This window comes from Hippocampus comes, unplaced genomic scaffold (assembly GCF_001891065.2).
Source record: "Hippocampus comes isolate QL1 unplaced genomic scaffold, H_comes_QL1_v1.1 scaffold339, whole genome shotgun sequence".
NCBI lineage: Eukaryota > Metazoa > Chordata > Actinopteri > Syngnathiformes > Syngnathidae > Hippocampus > Hippocampus comes.
Genome location: NW_017806854.1, coordinates 327,558 through 345,982, shown reverse-complemented (window position 1 = coordinate 345,982; position 18,425 = coordinate 327,558). Strand labels below are relative to the sequence as shown.

General features: G+C 43.6%; 2 protein-coding genes across 2 annotated transcripts; one reads left to right on the top strand and one right to left on the bottom strand.

The window, feature by feature from the left end:
- Positions 1-2,463: 2,463 nt before the first annotated feature.
- Positions 2,464-4,124, top strand: sf3b6 (splicing factor 3b, subunit 6). Its single transcript, XM_019858013.1, has 4 exons — positions 2,464-2,607; positions 3,107-3,225; positions 3,395-3,533; positions 3,643-4,124. Exons 1-4 carry the CDS (start codon positions 2,578-2,580, stop codon positions 3,730-3,732), a joined length of 378 nt encoding a protein of 125 aa, XP_019713572.1. The 5' UTR covers positions 2,464-2,577; the 3' UTR covers positions 3,733-4,124.
- A 397-nt stretch (positions 4,125-4,521) lies between these two features.
- Positions 4,522-17,703, bottom strand: vsnl1a (visinin-like 1a). The gene is made up of 4 exons (XM_019858012.1): positions 17,209-17,703; positions 14,364-14,530; positions 7,903-8,118; positions 4,522-6,516 (listed from the first exon to the last, which is right to left on the bottom strand). The coding sequence occupies exons 2-4, from the start codon at positions 14,523-14,525 to the stop codon at positions 6,319-6,321; spliced, it is 576 nt and encodes a 191-aa protein (XP_019713571.1). The 5' UTR covers positions 14,526-14,530; positions 17,209-17,703; the 3' UTR covers positions 4,522-6,318.
- Between the last annotated feature and the right edge of the window lie 722 nt (positions 17,704-18,425).

Here is an 18,425-nt window from a genome sequence, read left to right as displayed (position 1 = left end):
AAGTGTCTCTTCATTCTCCAACAGAGCGTTCTCTTTGGAAAAATACACTTGGTTGAGGTCTGTATTCTCATCGCCATAAAGCGTCACATAGTAAACACCCTCGGAGATACTGTGGTAATGGAATTTGGCGATGAGAGTGTTGTGCAAGAGTAGGGACTTGAGATAGAGGATCTGTGTGCTTGTGCATCCAACCCCCTTGTCAAAAATTCCATGGAGTGAACATACATAGGTCACGACAGGCATTTTGAAGAACTCTGGAGCCAGTGGTCGTACATTTTCTATTTGAACCAATCGTTTGACGCCATAGTCAACATGCAAGACTTCCACCAGTTGGCTGACTGGGAATACCTGTTGCAGAACGGAGCGGTACCAATTGCCATCGTTTCCTCTTGCGGCACAAGGAAATCCGATCATTTCAGGCTCGACACTACAACTGACCATTCTGCCCCTGCACCGCTGTGTGATTTTTTCTGAGAGCTCCTTCAACTCTTGAGAAAAAACCTTCAGCTGGCAGAAAATACGCTGCGGATTGTTCACTTCTGTGACTACAACAGTCTCCACGGCTCCGGCGGACAGCTTTGGAACCATGTACAGATCCTTCTGCTGTAGTTGCTCGACTTCGCCCATGGAGGTTTGATGAAAGTGTTCGGCTTCCGTTTTGGACTCTGGTGAGAGAACAAAATCCAGGAACATGCTCGGTTCCACTTTCTTTGCTAACCCCATTTCAAACATTTCCCTGATTATGCATGGGATGTCCAGAAGAAGCTTTCTTTGATTTACCAGTACATCTTGCACATGTGCTTTTACCATCTTTCCTCGAAAAGTCTGCAGGAATTCAAGTGCAAATGGGGACCATCCATTTTGTAGAGAGAGCGGCCATACATTGGCAAGCACACAAAGCTCCACTTGAGGTGGTAGGTGGAAGTGCTCTCTCTTACCCCAAGCCAATAACTTTGTGGTAGTGCTACATGTGATCCCTTTGTCAATGAGCAAGACTTGGCGGTTGGATCCATTTCTCGTGACTATGCGGGATCTATACCATGTACCATCGATTTGAACTAAACACAAGTCCCCAGAATTTCCTTCAAACTCCTGAAATAAATTTACAGGGGACTGAATATTTTTGACCAGGGATTGATAATCTCTGGCCTGAGCCAGCCCAAAGTTGCCCCAGAATTCTATGAGCGCACAAAGGGTATTCGAGTCAACTTTGGTAATCAGGACTGTTACGTTAGAGCATTGTGTAGGAAGTCCGGGGATGGATGACATTGCAGCAGTTTCACTCACTCAATCTCTCCGTTTGTCACTTTCAATGGCTGTGAGCAATGGATGATCTGGAAAATAGAAATGAACTTACTGTAAGATATTGCATACGACTTTTCAGTGAGGCAGCATGACATGACAAAAAGCTGATTTTTTTATTCCAAATCTGTTTTCCCCCACGGAATACAAAGACAATGCAACTGACAATCAAATCATGTTTTGCTTTTTTAAGTTTTATGAGGCTATATCACAATAAATAGTGTTTCGCAGTTGCAGCGTGCCAGTAGATGATCCCCCTCCCCCTCCCCCCACAACGGTTCGCTTCAGCCGTTTTGGGCGGCGTCGCTCAGTCTGTCATGGCCTGGTGCTAGCAAAAATACTTTAGCATCCCCTCTGTCATAAAACAAGCACAAACGTGACAAATTAAGTCTGGAAGCGCACTTAGACATTTCAAAAATGGGGGGGGGCAGTAATTTATTCAAAGTTTCGAAAATGATATTTGTTGTATGCAGAATATCTCACCTTTTGTTGGTCTTTTAGCGACGTGATGGATTTTTGTGCAGACAATGGCGTCGGTTGTTTCACCCAATGATCTTCGGACCAATCCCAGCGAAGTGGTAATTCGCTGATTAATGAGCAGCCTGCCAAATGTCGCGGAATATAACCCGTTAAATCTTATTTTAACACAGTTTTTTTGTACTGCACTGCACTGTTGAGGTAAAGTAAGTCCAAATCAACTTTAGCCTACCTAAAACTAGCAAACGTCGATGACTACCGTAGTTTACCCTAGTAGCTTGTAGCTATAAAAGACCCGCCTACTTTTTTTTCCAGTACCGGAAATTACTTTTTCCCTTCCTTAATTTGTTTGGGTTTTTTTTTGTTTGTTTTTGGTTTGGTTGTTCATTCATTCATTCATTCATTCATTCAGTCAAATCGTCACAGATCTTATCTCTATAAATTGCCATAAACAAATTAAATCACAGGTAATTTAGCAATAATTCAAAGTACAGCAGAAGTGTCTGAAGTACTAGTACTGTATGTCTACAAATCATCTCTGTTATTAAAAAAAAAAAAAAAAAGAAAGAAAACTGTGAGCAACGCGCAAGGTTGTTTGAATAAGCGAAATAATAATTCGTCAGTGACGATGGAGAAACGAGTTTTATCCGGTAGAGGGCAGGCAAACCAAAATCAAATACCGGAAGTGCGTGATCAACGAGCGACGGGGCCATCTTGACGCAGTACACACGCTAGTGTTGTTAGCCTGTGCATTTCGATTTTGAGTTTCTGCCAGTAATACAGCAATACTTATTAATCATGGCTATGCAAGCAGCGAAACGCGCGAACGTAAGTGTTTCCTTACTTAATGCTGTTTTCGTTCAGTTGATTATGGCGATAAATTTAACCCGCAGTGTTGTTTGCAAACTACGTATTCCATCGACGCCGTAGCGGCGCCTATGAAGCGGTAGTTTTATTTTACAATACACATCACATCATTCAAAATATTCTTGTTTCCTGTTCACAGAATTATCTTGTAAATAATGCGAGGTTTGGACTGGCTTCTTCGTATTGGTATTATCTAACAATACGTACTGAGCCGATAGCTATCAGTGGTTTAACACCGCGTTATACTGGGATATTTTTGGATCATGTACGTTAACTTAATGGCACTACTGTGACCCAGTGGTTAGTTAGCTTGTTAATATTTGCCCATGACTGGCGACCAGTCTAGGGTACATCACACCCAAAGTCAGCTGGGACACCAATGAGGACCAGCGCAGGAGAAAGCGGATTGGATCTTCTTCCTAATGTTGTTATTTTGTGAATGTCTTGGCAATCTGTGCAGATACGACTTCCTCCAGAGGTCAACAGAATCCTTTACATCAGGAACCTTCCCTATAAGATCACAGCGGAGGAAATGTATGATATCTTTGGAAAATATGGGCCGATACGTCAAATCAGAACGTAAGTGGTTAACATTGGCCTGATTTCCTGAGGTTCAAATTTCAGTAAACACACTTTGTTTCAAGGTACTGCGAGATCCGGCATCCACTAAGCCTTGACAATGCATCATTTTTACTGTATTTTACAATTGTACTGAGGAGAAAAAAATGATATATAATATTCTTTCCAGAGGTAACACACCAGAAACAAGAGGAACAGCCTATGTTGTTTATGAAGACATTTTTGATGCCAAGAATGCTTGCGATCACCTGTCAGGCTTCAACGTCTGCAACCGCTACCTCGTGGTTCTCTATTACAACGCAAACAGGGTATGAGCACGGCTTTTGCATTTTTCATTTTGTAAAGCGGCATAATTTTGCTTTTTGAATTTTTAATTCTGACGTCACTGTTTTTTTTCTGTCTTGTGTGCTTTTACAGGCATTCCAGAAAATGGACACAAAAAAGAAAGAGGAACAGTTGAAGCTCTTAAAAGAGAAATATGGCATCAACACAGATCCCCCAAAGTAGAATTATGAAAACATCTCTTCCTCTTTTTTTGTTCTGTTGTCTTCACAAGCAATGTTTTGTTTTTTTGGGGGGGTGGGTAAGTACTTCTACATTCTTGCAAATGGGCATCTATTTCAAAAACATATTTTCTGTTAATTTGAGGGATTCGTTGTCTTACAATTAAACATGCAAGTGTCAAGGTTGGAGTTGTTGGAATGGAAATAATGTGCGGGCATGGTATTTTGCTACATGTGACTCTGTTTTACCTGTATTTAGATTTTCTTTTTTGCCGCATTACAACCTGAATGTTTCCTCTCTTCTTTTTCAGCAATATTTGACTTTAAATTGGATTTCCTAAAAATAATGTTGCGCTGTTTGTAAAATAAATGTTTTGGATTTTTTTCCACTCTTAATGCTATTGTTTACTTCCCCATGTGTGCATTCTAGTTTCAATGAACTGGAAAGCCCGGCTTTTTTATGAACCACCCACATCGGTGTATCATTTTATGCCAAGTCTAGCGACCATTCATCCGTTTTCCCAATTGATACTAGATGAGAGCGGCGGGTGGAATTATTTTCTGAAATGTCATAGTTGTAAATTATGACACATTTTGTTCAAGCTTTTGAAAAGGTATCAAAAGAATGAAAATATATATTTTAAACGATGTTCTAGAACAAAAGTGAAACATTTTTAAAATCAGCATCCATACATTTGGAGGCACACAAAACAATCTCTGATGAGAATTCTTCACAGCATGTCAATGAGTCTGCCCGTTGTCTGTCGTCGTGTTGAAGCAAGAGAGGCGAAAGAGCCCATCGAGTTCCTTTTATTAGATTAAATCACAACACAGGGTGTAGTGCAGCCATGTCGTCAGGAACACAATACATGCTACAAAAGAATCCTTGTACACACACTTGCCCGTTTGCTTACATTTGGCATCTTGATGAACAGACATGGAGTTAGAAACATTCTCCCACCCCAACAACAAAAAAGTTTGTGAAAAGAAGACTGCTGCTGAGAAATACTGCTGCGCGGGACACGTTTTGCTGATGAAACACTAGGCTGTGTGAAGTTAAAGCGGGCGGTGAAGTGGGCAGGGTGGACTTATTCACTGAGAGGTCATGATGGGGACTCTTACGAGACCCCGCACTTTCACTGACCTTTGCGACACGGGCTACTTTGCATTCAGAAAATGAAAGCGGCATAGGGGTATTAAAAAAGTACAAAAAGGTTTACTTTTGACGGGTAAATTGTTTAACGCGGCTCTACTTGAAGGGCTGACCTTTTCTGACTGTTTCAATGAAACTCACTTGTTAGCACTCTGACTCGGGGGGGAAAAAGTAGGAGTGGAAATGCAGACCTAATTCTCTTCTACTCAGTTATTTGTAGTGATATGCAACAAGCAAGCTCTTGATGCTCATGAAGTTGAAACTTATGCTTGGAACGACTGATGGGCAAAATAAGCAATTAATAGATTATTAAATAGGGAAGAACACAGTGATGCGGGATTGAATGTTGGTTTCGGCCATCTCGTAATGTTAATATTGAAAATGGAATCAATTAACTGATTGATCCTTGATTGAGGAAGTTTTGGGGTGAACTCGCACTTGCCCGTTTGACACCTGCCGTGTCATTCATTTCTCCCTTCAAGTCTCCTCAAATCAATGGCATGCAATTTTCTAATGAAGGTTTGTTTTGATGCTCAAGGTCAGGTTCTTAGCGACATCTACTCCAGCTACCCTACAAGGACGCATGCACGGGGGGGGGGGGGGGGGGGGGGGGGGGGGTCAAACACAAAAGGACATCCCACAATAATGCGGTTGCCCACACTTTGGGGTAAAAAATGCTTTCCTCACCGGTATCAACTTTGATAAGGCTTTCTTGTCTCGGATCCCTGGACGCAAAATGACGAGAATTTTAAGGCAGAACCTAAAGGCATGCAAATGAACTACAGTTACTTTTTTTGTTTGTTTTGTAGTCGTATATTTCTTTTCACGGACAGTACAAGCATGTTTGAGAAGGAAACGCCGAAGAAACCGCCTCTCTGTTTTTATTATCTAGAGCTAATATTTGAAGGATAGAGGCAGATGCATTACCAGAAGGAATTTGGTTTGGTTGACTTCAGTAAACACGCACAGCTAGCATCAGTTGAACAACAAAGAGAGTATAGCGGCAAATCCAGTGCAGCACATCATTGACGCTCCAATACAATTAAACTGGAGAGAATAAAACATTGCACACTTCACATTTTGGCATCTGATCTTGAAATAATTTAAATATATATTTATATATCTTTATTACTTGTGCGTGGTATTAATATACAGTGGCATAATGTGTGTTGCATGTGTGTGTGTCTGTGTGTGTGCGTGTCTGTGTGTGTGTGTGTCATTGCATTGTGTGTTTATTTTTTGTTGAAGCAAATGACATTCTCATGCACACGAGTGTTTCAAACACAAGAAGCAAGATCCATTGAAAGATAGTCCAAGCAATTTTTTTTTCTGTTGTTGTTCAGTGGAAATAGCTGCAAACTGAATGGAACATGAAATTCTTTCTGTGCAGTCCGTGGCGGTGGCGTCGTGTCGGGGTTGCTCCGCTCGCCCTTCACCTTATTTCTGGAGGTCGCACTGCAGGAGTAATACGATGGACGGGTCGCTCTTGGCCGCCTCTTTGAACTCCTCCAGCGAGATCTGGTCGTCGTTGTTCTTATCCATCTTGGAAAAGATCTTATCCACCCGCTGCTCGGGCGTCAGCCCGTCCTCGTTCATTTTCATCATGATCACTGTGCCCACCATCTTGTAGATTGCCTGCAAGGAGGGAGATATAAGAGGAGGCCGACTCCACGTTCATTCTATTTTCGTTTTCAGCGCTGCGCTCTGTGACAAATAATTCAGTTAATGGAGACATGATGGAAACTGTTCTTTTTAAATTGCTCGTCTACAAATAGGCCTACTTGCGTTTCTGCACAGTTGTAGGAAATGTTGAAGTGCGAATACTTTGTTTGTACTTACTTTGTCTTTCAGGTATAAGTAATTCACACGGCGTTCAGACTTTGGTTGATTGAGATCTTGTAAGGCGGGCCAAAAAAAAAAAGGCACCGCAGCGAAACGGAGGGCGCCCAGCCTGGGAGCATGACTGATGATGTCATCAGATTGGGAGAGGTAAGATATTCCCCATTTGTGGAGAATTGTTTGATGTGAAGCTACGAGAATGAGTCGTGAAGAATGTGTTCCAGTCGAAAAAGTGCCATCTTTTGACATTCAAAATACCCCTGATGAAAACTGTGTCTGCCCCTCCATTGCTTAAGTTGCCCAACCTTGGTGAAGGTTGTCCCTGTTAATACCATTTCTTGATGAACAACAGCTGTTACGCCTCCACCCTCTAGGAGGCGGTACAGGCCAATGAAAACTCAGTGTGAACGGTTCACACCTTCCCTTATTTTGCCCTTGCTTGTTTTTGGAGCTCACAGACAAAAAAGCCCCAGGCTGGAAGGAAATGTGTGAATTGGCCAGCAAGATCCAAGATACCCAACGGGCGAATATGATGACTCATACCGACGGGCTCCCTTGTTTAAGCATTCGTGTCTCATTGTCCGTGACTCCGTCGCTGCACACAATGTCTCCATGGCAAAGAACAAAACTGAGCAAGACGAGTTGATTTCAGTATTTTTGTGGAGGCAACCACACTCGGTAATTGAGCGTGTCTTCTCGTGCCACTGCACAATCTAGTTTATTATGCTCCGCTTGTAACCTTGCTGTACGGTGCCCAACCATTCGATTGTGTGGGGTGTAGAGGTCAATGAGAAAAAAAAAAAAGATTTGTGTATTTGTGTGCGTGTTATTGATATAGATTTTTGTGTTAGTGCACACTGCACCCTAAGCATCCGATCAGGTTCATTTTCACACAAAAAAAAAGAATACCTTTAACCTACAGTGGCGCATGATCTACATCACTGGAAATTGTTAGCGGTCTGCATTTGCAGCTAGCGATCAGAGCTGTGACCATATATTGTCTTTTTTTATTATTATTATGATTATTCTCATTCCAAGTTTGTTTCATGCACAATTCACCGATGACACAGGCAAAGAATTGGAGTCGGGAGGGCATTTTGAAATGGGACATGTGTGACGGGCTCACAACTGTGATGGTTTCTGCACTTAACGTGCTGCAAAAGTGCGAAGGAGACTTCCTACCTCGATGATTTCCAGCATCTCCACCCGTGTTATCTTGCCATCTCCGTCCAGGTCATACATGTTGAAGGCCCAGTTCAGCTTCTGCTCAAAACTGCCCCGCGATGTAATGGACAACGCGCAGATGAACTCTCTGAAGTCGATGGTGCCATCGCCGTTCTTGTCGAAGGTCCGGAAGGCGTGCTGGGCAAACTTGGACGCATCACCGTAAGGGAAAAACTAGAAGGCAAAAAGAGGTGGAGGTGTGTATTACTGTTACGATCGAAGAGGCCATGCAGAAAGCTAATGTGGTTAAAGAAGGGACCGTCTGGATGAGGCAAAGACTTGCAATTATAAACGAGACGGATAAATTATTGTTGGTGTGGATAAATAAATGTCGGGCTTACAAGTCAAATGCCAGAGTTTATGCGGACACAGCCGCCTTGATGAGAGCTAACATCAGTGGATAGTACGAGCCTGGCGCGGGCCGCTCTGGAGAACACATACGCGCGCTGTTGTTAAGCAGAACATTAAAGCCTCTATAATCAGGCTGCAAGCTGGCACTGGTGCTCATCCAAACACTCTGATTGGCAGAGGGAGGCAAAGGAGGCGACACTTGACGAGTCGAGCTTCAGTGAAAGCCATTTCTCACAGACCGGATGCAACGTCGAAGAACGGATGCATGATTCAATCCACGATGGAGCGCACACTCTGGTAAACCGCACAAAGAAGCTCATCAGGAAGTGAGAAAAGGATTTAGCAAGTTTGGGTTGAAAATAACCCCCTCAGCAGCCCCCGCCCCGATCCACATTTGTGTTTGCTTGCCGCTCCTCAGATAACGGCTAAGCTGGACAGACATCTTGCAGCTTAAAAGCTTCCAGTGATGAGCTCGCAAGGGTCAGGATTTCAAAGGGGGTGATTTAGTTATTCTATGCGCATTCTGTTGCAGTTTGGGGAGTTGCAGATTGCATGTAACTGGATTATATTCGACAGCGGTTATCTGGGAACTAAAAAGGATCGAATGGAGCCAGATTGTCAAATAAATAAATAGATTAAAAAAAAAAATCCCTCACAAATGAAAGCTATCTCCAATTTGAATGGGTGAAAATTTCCTCCCTTCACTGTGCTCGTCTTGCAGAGATGAATGCATTGTCTTTGATCTTCCCCGCTTGCTTGAATGTGGTCATTAAATTAAATTAAGGAAGCTTTTGAAATCCGTTATTAAAAGTGGAAAGGAGCACGTGACGACCTTGGTCTTGAACCCGCTTTACATGGAAGATGATTGATTTGGAGTTGGTGCTTCAGAAACAAAATTGAATTTCAGGCGCGGCAGCAAGGTTATCCCCATCCTCTTCACAAATAGTTGGGCAAATGTACTGATGAAACGCCCTCCGTGAGATGACTAGAGAACGGGGTGAATATCCAGAGTCCCTTTCAAGTAACGGCTGCTGTCCAGCTGCCGGACGACACTATCGGAACTACTACCTGCTATCCTGTTACAAAGCCAAAAGGTAAGCACAAAAGTTAAACGTCAGAAGTATGTACTTAGTCTTTAGTGCTCTGCAAAATAAACCACAGTCCAACTCTCGGTTGTTTCCTCTGCTCCTTGTCAGTCTTGTGTGTGGCCAGAGGGCTGCGTTAAAAAAAAACCTTTGTCTCATGCCTCCCATTACTAAGATTGTCAGGTGCAGTGAAGCCCGTTTGGAGTAGCCAGCAGCACCGCAGGCCGACCGTGCTCACGGTTGAGATCGCTTTCTTTTCGCACAGAAGCGCGGGAGGGACAGAGCACGGGAATACAGAATATGCATCATCCACGGCGGGGGTATTTACAATTTGTGATTGTGTGTGTTCGAGTGAGTCTGCGTGAGAGGGACGGAGCCTGCGTTCCCTCTTACGTAAACCCTCGGTGACATGCAAGGCTGAGGCTAAAACTCAGTCGGCACACTGCTATTGTTGCCACTGCTTCCAAGGCTCCGGGATCCGTACACCAACGTCCACACAAACCGACACTCGTGCAAACGCACACTTCCACCCCAGTGCGCTCGGATTCTGCAGACACGCTCAACATTTCACATTTGTCTGTATGATCACATTTCCATTTTTTGGCTGGAGGGATGCGTTTATCAAGATAACAACCAGACAAAGGTGCGCAGTATTCACACCGTCGCCGTTTCCTGCCTCCTGAATGTGCTGACTGTGTTCTATAAACGGGCGGCCAACAAGCAGAGTGTGACTCACGGCTCGGCTGCCAGGTTTGGCAGGTGAACCCGGGGTTTACTCTCCGTTTGTTGTGACGCAGTCTGCTCGGCAGCATAAGCGACCGCGAGGGAAGCGAGACCGCCTTTTTCAACGCCCATCATCAGCCTGCAACCTTCTCACGCATATTCCGGCACAAAAGGCAATGCCAGAGAGGAGAGGAAGCGAGAGAGGGCCGACTGAGAATTCATGCGTAAGCGTGTGATGTGATGCAACAGTGACACGCAACTTCGTATCCTGCTTTTGCTGGATGTCCATAATGTGGCTGCATTATTTACACAGCGCCGCCATGCCTTTCGACTTCCTCCGTGGTTGTCGGTACGACATGCATAAATCCATAATAGTGTCCATAGTATAGTTTGAGGTTGACCTAAGCTACCGTATGTGAGGTTAATTGGAGAACTTGAGTCTTCTGTTCGACATCCAAAAAGGAGCTGCACACCAGCTCGGGCCGTAGAGGTGACAAAGGTCGCGAGCCACACAAACGCCTCCACCATGATGTGGCATACGAGTGAGTGAGGAGAGAAAATATGGAGGAAAATATCAATGAAAAGTACATTCGGGCAACCTGAGGTTCTCGGTTGGGGATGTCATGGAAACAAAATGCGTGCAGCGCTTTTTCTTCATGGGTTTTAAACGAGCCTTTAACCTCAACAATCCACCACAGAAGCATGAATTTGCAAATTATATTTTGGATTTTACGTTACTGCCATTGGGAAGAGATCTTTCAATATAACTTGGGAACTTACTTCTCACATTCAAATCTCACAGTTACAACGCGTGCTGATTTGGGGGAATCAAAGTCCCAAATCTTGGACGCTAAAAGTCCATGAGTGTGAATGAGTCACTCTCGTAGTGATTCACTTGTCTTGAATTCTGCGCAGGCGGAGTTTGCTCATTTCCCACTCGGTGATGTCTGAGTGAATTTGAATGTGTATGCTTGTCGCTAGATATCCCCCGCGATCGACTGCCGGCCAGTCCACGATGTTGCCTTTCACCATCGTACCACAGTAGGTGGTAATAAGCTCTCCAGCTCCAGGAAAAAGCGAGACAAAAAAAAATGCATCACCGGATGAGTGTGAATTATCATCTGTGTCCACAAAAAAATGCATCTCCGGATGAGTGTGAATTATCATCTGTGTCTCAATGAGCGAATAAATGGCAGTCAATGTATGAATAAATGTGTGATTTTCCAAATACAGTATTCTGCAACCAGTTTGTCACCGTGATGGCTTTCATGCTCTGGTAATTTTTCCATGTTTCCTCACTGACACAGGCGATGGGCCAGATGATGTCAACATCTGGTTGTCTTGCCAGCTACCTTTGCGTCATCGCTTTTGTCGATTACTCACACACACACACACACACACACACACACAATCACGGCACGCACGCACAGACACACGGGCCTGCTGACCCAAGAATAACTTCTGACGTGTGGATGGATTCCACTGTGTTGATGGGTGTGGAAAGTTTGGACGCATTGTCACGGTTGATGTGTTTGGGACCAACAGGTGGCTCTGTCGGGCTCCTCCTACAGCGGCACACCTGTTGGTCATCATGTCATCAATAGGTTCTCTGTTAAAAGGACCTCCACTCCAACAGCTCCGGTTCGGGTCATTGTTGCTGATTCTGTTCCTCTTCCTGTTAGTGTTTTGCTTCTGCCATGGGTTTTTTTCTTTGTTACTTTGGATTCTTGCTGTTTTCAGGTCTTGGTTCTGGATTTAGTTTTCTCAGGGTTTTGTTAGTACAATTTGTCAAGCCTACCCTGCTCCTCCCTTCTGCCTGCTTTTTGGGGTCCTCCTCGTCCACCGCTCGTGACACGCGTGCTTTTGACACCCAGATGAAAAAATACATTTTCGGCACCTTTGGAGCCTCATTGAAAAGCAAAACGTTCAATCAAAATTGGGAATTTTTGTCCAATTACTTCTGTTTCCCATGCATGATTTTACGTCAGTATTACAGTGATGAGACAAGAGTCGGAGACACTGACATTTAAATTCAAGCTGGCCAAACAACTGCAAACAAAAGCACCCACAGCAGTAAAATGCAATGGTGCAAGAGCCAAAGTGATTTAATGCACCGACCAGGGAAGCATCAGCAGCTCCTATTCCAAATGACTTCCAACGGAGCTGATGTGTCTGGGATGTGAAATTTCACACACTGACATGGGAGCGCCTCAGTGAATGAATTGCCACCACAAGCCGCCCATCCATTTTGGCTGCGCCGGTGTCACCGACAGCACTGCGTAAGTCCTTCAAAGTTTTTCATTCTGTGCCATCGACCGGCGTGTTTTCACATCATTTCAGGTGCAAATCATTTTGCGGCATGCAGTCATTCAACCGTTTGCAAGACCACTCCTCCTGCCCGTTCACACTCCTCACGTTCAAACCGGTTACACGGATTTCAAATGCGCGCACGTTTTTGAACTGCATTATGTTAATAGTTTAAACCCCTAATGATGACCCCAAACCACTTAAATATCACTTCAAACATTGAACATCGAAACTCTGTTGATTTGCTGACTGAGCTGCATAATTTAAAAGTTCTGTCTGTCATATATGGAACTGATGAAACTCAAATGCTGGATGTCATGGAACATATGAAAAAAACAAAAAAAGAGCAATTTGCCCTTCTGCGCAGACCGAACGGTGTTGAGAGAAAAAAAAGCAAAGAAATGAGCACAGTGGGGCAAGATGGGAGTACACAGGTGTGACCCCGCCAAATCTCACACATGCATGCACAGAGAGGAGACGGGCGCAGACGTACACTCACGCCATAACGCGACGGATCTCTCTCATTGCTGTGTCGCATGACTCCGCCAGAGCCAATGACCAATAAATAATGCACACATACATGCGCACTTTTCCTGTCTTTGCCCCTTGGTTTCCTGTTTTCGAGCGACACTGCTCCAACCAAATACTCCCCCCCCCCCCCACACACACACACACACACATGCAGTCACGTCACTCTTCACAGGAACAATGAGTCCTGTTTATGTGAGGTCAATGCAGACCGTTTTTCCACTTATCGACTTGCTGGATTTAAAATAAAGTCCTATCGAGGATTCACTGTTGCCTAGAAACACAATAGGGTACGTCAATCATGGGATTTTCCCTCTGACGTACAGGACCGCTCAAGTCCGCATCGGAGTTTTCGTGGGGATGTCGCCGATCGTTCCTTCTATTTAGTATCGATTTTGGGTTGCTCTTTTTTTTAATCATTTGAGCAGTTTTAATGAGATCAATGGGGCAAAGTGGAAATTTCAGGTGGTGTCTGATGCTTTGCTGGGACTTTTTCAATTGAAAGCTTGAAGGCCTTGCAGCAAAAGTTGCCTCTTTCTTTTCTGGTTGGGAGCTGATGCGTGAGCTCTATTGGCATTTAAAGGAAGCGCACTTGTGACCTCAGTGCCCGTGCAGGAGGGTGTTATGTAACTGCAGCACCCTCTGGCATTTCCTGGCACCGGTTATAAAAGATTAATGCTTATTCTTGCACTCCACACAATGCAGGCTGACATCTGAACTCTGAAGAATTGTACATCATGCGATTCAACGCAAACGTCATCTCACTCTGCATTTACACACCACTCGTTTTCCCGTGCAATATGACGCTGCGCTTGAATTCAATTTTGAAAATTGTAACTTTTCATTTCTTACTCCATACAAATGAGTTTCCTCAGAAAAGCCCCCCGCCAGTGAACAAATAGTCTTCATTTTTTTCTCGAAGGAACCCTCCCACTTGTGAGGGCTGAAATTTGTAGAGCTGTTATTTTGTCATGTTGCCAGTTTAATTGTGAAACGGTCGCTGTTTACAAGAGTAAAGGAAATTAATAAGTCATTGAATAAATTCACACCCGCTGCTTAATGAGATACAGTAGGCTCCATATTAACGTGAGCGGAAGCCCATCTGATCTCTGCCTCATCACTGGTTGGTTTTCTGCCCGGATACAGCAGCGGCGAATGGGACCAGGCAAGAAGCGCTTATCTAATATCCCCAATTTATAATTAACAGAATGATCATTCTTCCCGTCTTGTGTCCTTCGTGCTGAGCGGGGTGGTGGCGAAATGAGCGTAAGGATAAATGTCGTGCATTTTTGACGGGGGATGTCCCAAACCGATCATGTGATAGGGAATCGGGGTCAATGACGTGATTTTCAGCTGATCACATGATGACAGTGGAAAGCTGGATGACACCAAACATTCAATATGACCTTGATTTGTGTGAGTCACCTTGACGTAGAGTTGCTGGAATTCCTCGAGGTTAAGACGGCCGGTGGGGCAGTCCTTCAGGAAACCCTTGTACCACTGCTTCAGCTCATGTTCATTGAATTCTGTGTTCTTCACCAGATCTTCCATCACCTCGGGCGTCAGCTTGCTGTTCTGTTTCCCCATTTTGCCTGCGCGCACACGCACACACAGACACAGACATCACCTCTGATCACCAAAATAGACGAGTGACTCATCCGTCGTGAAAACAGATTTCTGGAGAACTCTGATCGTGTAACCAAAGTTAAAAAAAAAAAACTTTTTGTGTGTTCTCAGAGGAGGCAGAAACGTGTTTGAATATAGTCCCCGGCTGAGTTTGTGTTTATTAATAGTGAGGTCAGCGGTGAGACATCCAGCTTTTCTCGCTTTCTTTGATCATTTTATTTGATAGTTTGTTTCATTTTTAGAAGACGCCACTCAGAAATCCGTTCAGTCAGAAGTGTAATTTTAACTCGGATTTTCTGTCCGATCCTTGACAGCTTGGTTTCCAAGTTAGTTCGGATAATTTGACAAAATAAGAAATACAACAAATGATGGCAAGACATGATCTGAAGACACTAATATGAAGAAATATGTTTTTTCAGCAGCAGTATCTGAATCATCAACGTCACGCCTCAGATGGGCAGTGATGGACCCAATTGCAGTTGCATAAAATTGCCGACCAGAAATAGCTTCTTGAATATTGTCAATGTTGTAATGTTGCTTTCATTTTGTGCACAAAGCTGAACGATTTCACATGAATTTCACAAATAGTCTGTATGGATTTGTGTTCTTTTGTGTCTCGTTGCGACTGAATCCACAGTGCCTCTGTTGGCTGTGCGATCGATTGTGCCACAGTAGTTGCAAGACTATCAACAATCAATTCCATGCAAGCGATATAATGTCATTCTAAATTGATCGATGAAAGAGGGAGCCACGGGCGCGCTCAACGTCGGGGCACCAACGTAGCCTCGCGCTGACCTTTTATGACCCGAGAAAAGCAGCTTATTTGGAAATTGCAATGGAGGGTTCCTGTCGCACGAAACGCTATCGGTTGAAAGTTTTATTTTCCCGTGAGGCCTCTGGGTTGTGGCTGCGGGCGTACAACAAATGATTGACACCTCGTAAGCCACGACTTCTGTCTCTGATTGATTGTTTTTTCTCCAGTTAGAGACTGCAGATTTTTTTTCCACAGATCATATTCATCTTGTACAACCGTCAAGTCATATTGATGGTTTTGATTTCGCAACAGATGATTCCAAACAAGGTCCTGAGAGGTTCTACTGTTTACTGTGCGGGGTGTCAGTCATCTCGGTTCATTGTTTCGATGCCTCTACACATGATTCCTCTTCTTGTCGGTGTTCATATTAAAACAACCCTCGGCAAGATGTGACGATCTGCGCGAGCAAACACACATTTTTTTCAGGGCCCCGCGCAAACGCATACGCACACTTACACGCGCACACTGACTTTCCTCTTCATTCACAAAGCAGGCGTCAGAGCTGAATCACGGCTGCTGTTTGCCATTTAACTGGATGCGTTCCTAATTGGTTTGTACGTCGTGTGGAAAACAAAAAGCAGACAATTGAAATGCCTCCTAACGAGTGATGAGCTGCTCACTGTTAGTGCATTCGGATTATGGAGGTATTCTAGCAATGTCTTGAATGCACAATAAGGATTAAGGTTGCAAATGAGGAACAATTCTAGTGAATTTCCAGACACTTTTCTTCTTTCATTTCGATGATGAATTTTGGAAGACATGTTCTTTTCTATCGTGGCAGTTATTAAAAATCAAAAACTAGTTTATGACCAAGACTACAAGACTAATCATCCCATACTGGAGTTGATTCATGTGGTGTCTATTTTAACTTGTCAGAGTTACAAAAAATGATTCCTGGGTGGCTTATTCGGTCATTTATGACGGTCTATAATATTCACAATTCTCTATTTTAGTTAGAAATGCAGAAGAGCCGACAACAATGACTCAGGACTAAATAACTTTTTGTCTTCCTAACCCTTGACACTAGACAAAAAGACAATGATGTACTGTCGTCAGCATGTATGCGGATATGAAGACATTAGGTTGATCTAACGTCCCTCGTGAACAACATGCAGCAGACCGGCCCCACAGTCGGGCGGTGGGATGGCTATTACATAACACCGTCTCCCTTACCATCATTCGCTTACAGGGGATGACCTTGAGAAGGAGCCCTGGCAGGAGAGGAAACTCAGCTTGGACAATGTGGGCTGACGGTGCATTTGAAACATATGTTTCATGCACTTGTGCGTGGGCGTGAGTGCTGTGCGGATCTTTATGTCTTGTCAGCATGCAGGCTGAGCAAGAGTGCCATCATTATGAAAGAAGATGAGGAGGTGTGGTCAACCTGCACTGGTTGGCAAAAAAAGTGGCAGATGGAGTGATGTAGGTTATGGAAAACAATTGGTCTCCATCTTCCTCCCTGTGTCGCACGCGCACGAACGCAACCACACAGAGTTGCAACTTGCAGATTACGGCTATCATGACAGGAAACGATTTCTAATCATTTAGAGCGGTAGTCAAGCATTCTCGTCACTTTTGTTGTTGAATCACAACACCGCGGGACGTGTGGGAAGAGATCCCCTCGCAATTTTTGTGAGCAAAACTCCTGCATTAACTATACATGGTCTGGGAACGCGTTCTGTCATTTTAATGTCAATGTGGGGCAATCATCCGACCGTTAATCCAATGGAAGTAGAGGGGATGACGCACTCGGTCGCATCATGCAGGTAAACATTAAATAATAGCATGTAAATAACTAATTGTGCAAATAAAGAATGAATGACATCCTACCTGAAAAGTCGATGAGGGAAGTCCGAGCTAACGTCTGGAGAGGTTCAAAACTGTGAGGGCGATTAAAAAAAAAAAAAAAAAAAAAAGAAGAAGAAGCGTCCTTAGTTGAGCCAAACGCTTGTCTTTTCTTGGTTTCTGTCGTTCTTTTTCTCCTTCTTTTCTTTTTTGTGTGTATGTGTGTGTATTGTATTGTACTCGAGCCTAATCGGGAGCGGTGCAGGTGCGTAGGATGATGCTGCTAAACGCACACTGCCGTGATGCACTGAGCAAGAGACACGCAGAGGGAGAGAGGGAGAGATGCGCTTATCTCCCCGATGCGTGTGCGTGTGTGTGTGTACGTCGTTAATGTTTCCTGAGGCTGTGCCTGACATGAAATGGCACGAAGCAGCCTTTTCGCCAACAAATCTTCGTAAATAATTGCCAATTGTATACCAGACATCGACTATGACACCAGCTTCCTTTAAAACTGCTTCCACACTGACATCGCGTTCCCTCAGCACCAGTTTGGCGCCACTCAATTGGTTCTCGACCGAGAAGGGATTTCAAGCTAGCTGCTAACTCGTCGTAAAATAGCCTTCTTGTTGTGGGCTTCTGATAAAATTGGCAGGCTGGTTTCAGGGTGAGTTACGATTAATAGATATATATTATTATGTATATTTTTGGGATACTGTAAATGTCAATGAATAAAGAAGTACAGTATTACTATTTTGAATGGAACAATGTGCATACACTAGTATCTTGGGCTCTCTAGCGATACATTTTTTTTAAATACAATAGAAGCATTCTCTTATGAGCTAATTTTCATATCATTTCGCCGAACTCTATGTAGCACGTGAGAAATGAGTGAATGAGCTAAACAGAAACACAATTTTGAACAAATATTGAACATAAGGTCAACATTTTCCAAAATACATGCGGTTGAAAGGGTTGGAAAATGAAGTTCAGAGGTATATTTCCAACATTGTCATTAAGATAAATGAATGTTAGAAATTCTCCCTCTTTAATGTGCCGGTACTTTCACATCATGCAATCAAAATAAAATCAAGCTGTTCAGATTGTATGTTATAATTATTATAAGTATATCTACAATAAGAGATTACAATCAAATTAATAACACACATAACCATTAGATTTAATCATTGTGTTGATTTTGACCAAAACCAGCACTATCCAAAAATGATATATGCTATTTGAAATGTAGGACAGTTGACAGCTGT